Source organism: Otolemur garnettii, unplaced genomic scaffold (genome assembly GCF_000181295.1).
Source record: "Otolemur garnettii isolate 467f Iridium unplaced genomic scaffold, OtoGar3 scaffold00054, whole genome shotgun sequence".
In the NCBI taxonomy this organism is placed as follows: Eukaryota; Metazoa; Chordata; class Mammalia; order Primates; family Galagidae; genus Otolemur; species Otolemur garnettii.
Window position 1 is genome coordinate 202,744 of NW_003852449.1, and position 5,900 is coordinate 208,643.

The 5,900-nt window shown below is 46.4% G+C and overlaps 1 protein-coding gene across 1 annotated transcript in view; it reads right to left on the reverse strand.

The window, feature by feature from the left end:
* Window positions 1-5,900, reverse strand: part of TDRD9 (tudor domain containing 9) — a 123,069-nt gene that overhangs the window by 30,697 nt on the left and 86,472 nt on the right. The window contains 2 exon segments of the mRNA XM_012806546.1: window positions 1,132-1,305; window positions 4,485-4,585. Coding sequence (XP_012662000.1) covers window positions 1,132-1,305; window positions 4,485-4,585 — 275 coding nt within the window.

Below are 5,900 nucleotides of genomic sequence, written 5' to 3' on the forward strand. Positions count from 1 at the left end.
AAGCTATCCCCCTGGGTAGAGTGCTGTGGCATCACAGCTCACAGCAACCTCCAACTCCTGGGCTCAAGTGAGTCTCCTGCCTCAGCCTCCCAAGTAGCTAGGACCACAGGCGCCCACCACAATGCCTGGCTATTTTTTGGTTGCAGCCGTCATTGTTGTTTTTGGCAGGCCCAGGCTGGATTCGAACCCGCCACCTTACGTGTATGTGGCTGGTGCCTTAGCCACTTGAACCATTTAAGGCCAGAGATGACAAATTTGATTTCATCACAAACATGACTTTCTGGCAGCTCCCTGAGCTGTCCCCCAAGGAGTACACGCTCCACAGTCACACACTGCCATCTAGAACAACAATCTAAAAGCCAAGACTTGGCCGGGTGCAGTGGCTCACACCTGTAATCCCAGACTCTGGGAGGCCGAGGCATGTGGATTGCCTGAGCTCAGAAATTCTAGACCAGCCTGACCCCTGTCTCTACTAAAAATAGAAAACTAGCTGAGCAATGTGGTAGGTGCCTATAGTCCCAGTTGCTCAGGAGGCTAAGAGAGGAGAATTGCTTGAGCCCATGAGTTTGAGGTTGCTGTGAGCTATGACACCATAGCACTCTACCCAGGTGAAACTCTGTCTCAAAAAAATTAAAAAAGATGAAAAATAAAAATAAAAGCCAAGACTCCTTTTAAAGAAAATGTACTTTTAAGAGTATAAATTCTAAATATAGGACCTGACATGTTTCCTAACTTGTGATTTCAGAAGTTGAGTGGCTTCAACCTTTAGAAAAATACATTAGTTCACACTTGGCTCAGTGCTGTTAGAAAACACATGACGCACCTCTTAAAGCAGTAAGATAGTAAATGCTGAGCTCTGGCATATAAAAGACAAATTTGATAAAAATAAATTTTTCCTCTCTTAATATTTTTGTTCCAAAACAAAAGGAAAGGACTAGGCATGGTGCCTACAATCCTAGCACTCTGGGAGGCTCAGGTGAGTGGACCATCTGAGCTCACACGTTCCAGACAAGCCTGAACAAAAGCAACTCCACCTGCCTACAAAGCCAATGCTGTCATTGTGAACTAAGCAAAGGTAGATCAGTGTCATCCAAGCCCCGTGGCTGAATACATGCAGGCAGGTGGAGTTACCTCGTACTGCGGAGCTTGGACACGCTCCCTGCCTGCACTTTCCCCTCGATCTCCTCCGCAGAGTGCACGCTGAGCTCTAGGGAGACCTTCAGCTGAGACATCTTTATGGCCATGTACACTGCAGGGAGGGTCTTGAATCTCTCTGTTGGATTACGTGAGAACTCCACAAAGGCTCTGTTCCACAAATGCAAATTAAAAGATAAGCTTAGCAGGCATCTGATAAAAAAGAAATGCATATTCACTTCTCTCAAGATCAGACAGAAATTCTCAATGTCACATCTCTCCTCAAAAATGCCAGCAACTCTTCAAACTATAATTAATCAATAACAGATATTTATTGATTTAAGGGGAAATTATTCACTTATGAGAAATATGGCATGTCTTTAAAACCAAATATAATCATTTTCAGCTAAGGCAGAATAAACACTAAATTCACATGAAATTTTCAGCTAGGAAATCTTAATTTTCATAACTATAACAGAAAGACAGTTTATCTCTCTTTGCTTTTTGCCACTATAAAGTAACACATGGGTATGGAAAGCCATACAAGCATGAAGTTCAGGGATTCTGTGTCCCTGTTATTCACTACCAAGAACCCTGGTGGATGCCCCACACGTATCAGGGTCCCACACCAGCCCATGCTACAGGGTGTGCAGTAAGCACAGGCAGGGTGCCTGAGGGTGTCTGTGGCACAAGGAGACCCGTGAATTTGCCCTGTCAGTGTGCAGGTATCCTAACACCCTGGTCAAGACAGTAGCCACAAGTCACACAGATTCATGACCCTCCCACTGTTACAAACCACTCTGAAGCAAGCTTTCTCAAGGAAACATCCTTGTGAGTGACAGGAGAGGATGCCAAGCCGGAGTGTCAGGGCTGCCCTCTTGCCACCGTGTCCTGAGCAGCCCACTGCCTGGAGATTCCTTCCTCCACAGCTCCTTCCACCACTGCCTGACTCACCCGTTTTCATCTCCTAACTAAGTGATGATTGCGTGTGGAGGACAAAGGAGAGAGAAGTCCAAGAGGGTCAGGTCTTGCAGTGTGGACACAGAAAGCACAGGGCTGCAGGGGCATACACCAAGGGCTGCAGTTTAATAGAAACTACAGCAGAACCTCCATAGCCCACCCGCCCAACACTGAACACCCCTTAAGTAGACCTGATTTTCATAAACTGGATGTGCCCCCCTCCTCGTGTACGGGTCAGTATAGCAGACTGGCTCCTTATGTTGAGACCAGCTCTCAACGCTGACCAGTGTGCTGCAGTCTGAGGGCTGCCACAGAGAGGAGCTGCTGGACCTCCACACTGGTCCCGCCCTCACTGCCTCTGCTGTGCCTGCTGCTTCCAGGATGGGCCCCTCCTCTTGTCTTGCCTACTTCCATCTGCCACTGATTCAGATCAGAACCCTGAGGGTCTCCAAGTTCCCATCTATTCCTGTTCACACTCGTCTGCCACAAAAAACCACCCAAGACACAGTACCTGGCCCCTGCAAATCAGGTTCTACTAGACACTGCCACTGTGCCTGGCATGGTCCAGTGCTTTCCAGGTCAAGACTAGCTCACGTCCTCCTCCTACCAGAGCATCAACCTAACCCTGCTCCCCCTGCCCTTCCACCTGAGTCCTGAGTGGACACCACTGCACCCACACTGGGCTGCAGAGGGAATATCCTCTGACCTTCCAGGCCTCTTCCGTGGCCCTTCACAACAGGCCGATGTCGGTGGAGCCAGTCCTACCTCCACCCTCCACTGCACTTTCGAAAGCTTCTCATGGAAGAAATGGGGTGCCCAGTCCCACCAGCGACCATGGCCCAAAGCCCTTCACACTCCACGAGACACAGGGCGGCTCCTGCTCTCTGAATTGCTCTTGGATATCTCTGTGCTCAAATACTTGAATCACAAGAATTGCTGCTGATATAATCAGAAAGAATACTAGTACTGCCCCCACACTTGGCATGACATTTGTATTGTGACTAAAAAGCTGGAGATGTAAGGAATGCAGTAAAATATAAGAACCTAGAAAGAAGTCCCCGACAGTAAGAACATGAAACAAAGACTCTGATCCAGTAGTCGAGCCTAGTGAGCAAAGGCGCTGTGACTCAGGACAGACCAGATGTGTGACCACTCCAGTCAGAGGATGTCCCCAGACAAAGGAAACGCAACCCCAGTAAGTGACTTCCAATAGTCAAGAACCGCTTAGCTGTGATTCCAGTTTTAAGCACATGATTTTTAACATGACAAAGAATATGACTATTTATATTAGAATATTTAAGAAAACTTCAGACACTAAGTTTAATTCATTAAATCTTATAAAGTTGTTAAAAGTCTTTAGAAAAGTTATTTTTTGTTACAATTATGAATCTTCCCCATGAGGATATAAAGGCCTACAAAGAAAATCAATACATTAAGCATAGAAATGGACCTTAAAATACTGGAGAGAGTTAATCCAAGCTGAAAATGAATTTAGTATGTTCAGCTTGAGTTAACGACATTAATCAAAGGCAAAGTAAAATGTTCTTATTTACTAGACTGACAAAGCTTTGTCAAGTTAAATAAAAATTTATAAAACATTTATAGAAGCTTGATACCCGTAGCACAGTGTACAGTGCCAGCCACATATACCAGGGCTGGTGGGTTCGAACCTGGCCCAAGCCTGCTAAAACGACAACTACAACAACAAAAAAAAAGCTGGGCATTGTGGCAAGCGCCTGTAGTCCCAGCTGCTCTGGAGGCTGAGGCAAGAGAATTGCTTAAGTCCAAGAGTTTGAGGTTGCTGTGAACTATGATGCCACAGCACTCTACCAAGGGCGACATTATGAGGCTCTGTCTCAAAAAAAATAAAATTCTACAACAATGGAAAACAAATTCTAACTTAAAAAGTAAAAATCAATTTTAAAACTGGAAATAGTCTTGTTTGTGGAAAGCACAGACTCACAGCAACAGGCCAACACATCCTGTTCCTCTCCTAAATTAAAACCTGAGCGTAACTGAATTTGTACAGTATTTGTCTTCCCCAAATATTTAGAACACGTATATTTTAAATAACTTTGCAGACACACTATATGGGCACATCCTTCTGGCCTACAAAATAACTGACAATAGCGACTCACTAAGAAATTCTGGGGACAGAAAGTGACGAGGACAGCCCCGAGTGGCCACCCGACCACTGGCCACAGAGCTCAGCTCCTTTGGAGGTCACCTAGTCAGAAGAAAGACAAACCACTAGCGACAGTGAGATAAACCAGTACTCCATGTGAAGAGCCTCCTGCTTACGTGCAGCTGGCTCTGAGAAGTGGCACCTACAAACTCATTAGCGCTGTGTCTCCTTCCTAACGGCCACTGGTTACAAAGACACTACTTACTTGGCACCATCAAACACGATGGAGCGCACCTGCCCACACTGTCTGAAGAGGGACTGCAGCTGCTTGTGGTAGAGGAAGCCGTAGGGCGGGATGTGCTTCAGCTGCAACACAGAACAGAGGTTAGAGCAGGTGGCACAGTGGCAAGCTCGGAGTGGCGGCTGATTGTGAAACCCACTTCACTGTCTTTAGTCACAGCATAAGGATTCTACAGACCAGTGTACTGAAAGGCTTAATGACTTGTAAGATACAACCAAGTTTTAATAATAATTGTTAAATAAAGGCTAATTCTTACCCTATTAAAGTAGCCTAGCAGTTTCACACAGCAAAATTAAGATTATTCTGTTTTAGTTTACCTTAAAATAGTCAAGCTAACTAAATACATTTTTAGCACAGTAACTGCCACATGAGCTGTGAACTACTTTTTAAGTTTTCACATTACTTTTGACAGTGCTAATTTTCACATTTTATATTACTTTTTATTGATGTATATTTTAGGATTATTTTCTTTTCAAAGTTTTTATTCTATTTTCATAATAAAATACCATGACTCCAAAGAAAAATGTTCTCTTTTTGTGTGTGGCAGTCAATGTGTCAAAAACATAATATTTCTACATAAAGCAAATGAGATGAGCTGATCAGAGGAGGGAGTGTTTCACAGCACCGAAGCAGAAAGAACCCGCCCGTGGCACCACTGCAGAGCTCTCCCGCACTCAGTACCTCTCCTATGCCAGGGTGACATCTGCCAGCTGCGGCCCTTCGTGGGGCCCTGCCCAGCGACCAGGCCTGTCTATGTCGGGGCCCTCAGCAGGCAAGTGCAGGCATGGCTGGGGCTCAGGCCCAAGCTCAAATCCTGACACCTGCTAAAGCCAAGTGTCTCCTTAGGCAGGTTATGGAGTAGCCATAAGACTCAACTGCCACATCATGAAATACGGACGACCCAGGTGAAAGGGTCAGTGTGAGGGTCAGAGAAGAACAATAGTGGTGACACACAGCCTCTCCAATAGCAAGGAGTGAACAGCCACAAAGTAGCTTCTGTGACACAAACAGCCGGCTCTCAGCCCCAGGGTGCTGTCACCATGGCCAGGAGGTGGGCATTGCCCCTTGTCTGAGGAGAGCCCCACAGTACCCTCCCCAGTGCAGAGCTGGAGGAAGAGCTCCACCAAAGAACCAAGGGGTGAGAGAGGTGGCAACCAAGGAGCCTGATAGCCAAAGGCAGCTTTAAATTAAAATCCCTTCCACAAGCACAGACCAATCTCAGCTGCCATGCTTGTCTTCAGTATGAGCCACAGCTCCTTTCAGGGCTCCCCAGAGGTGTCTGCCTGCACACAGCAGTCACCTGTGATGCCCCTGTGACAGTGGCGGCACACAGCAGTCACCTGTGATGCCCCTGTGACAGTGGCGGCACACAGCAGTCAC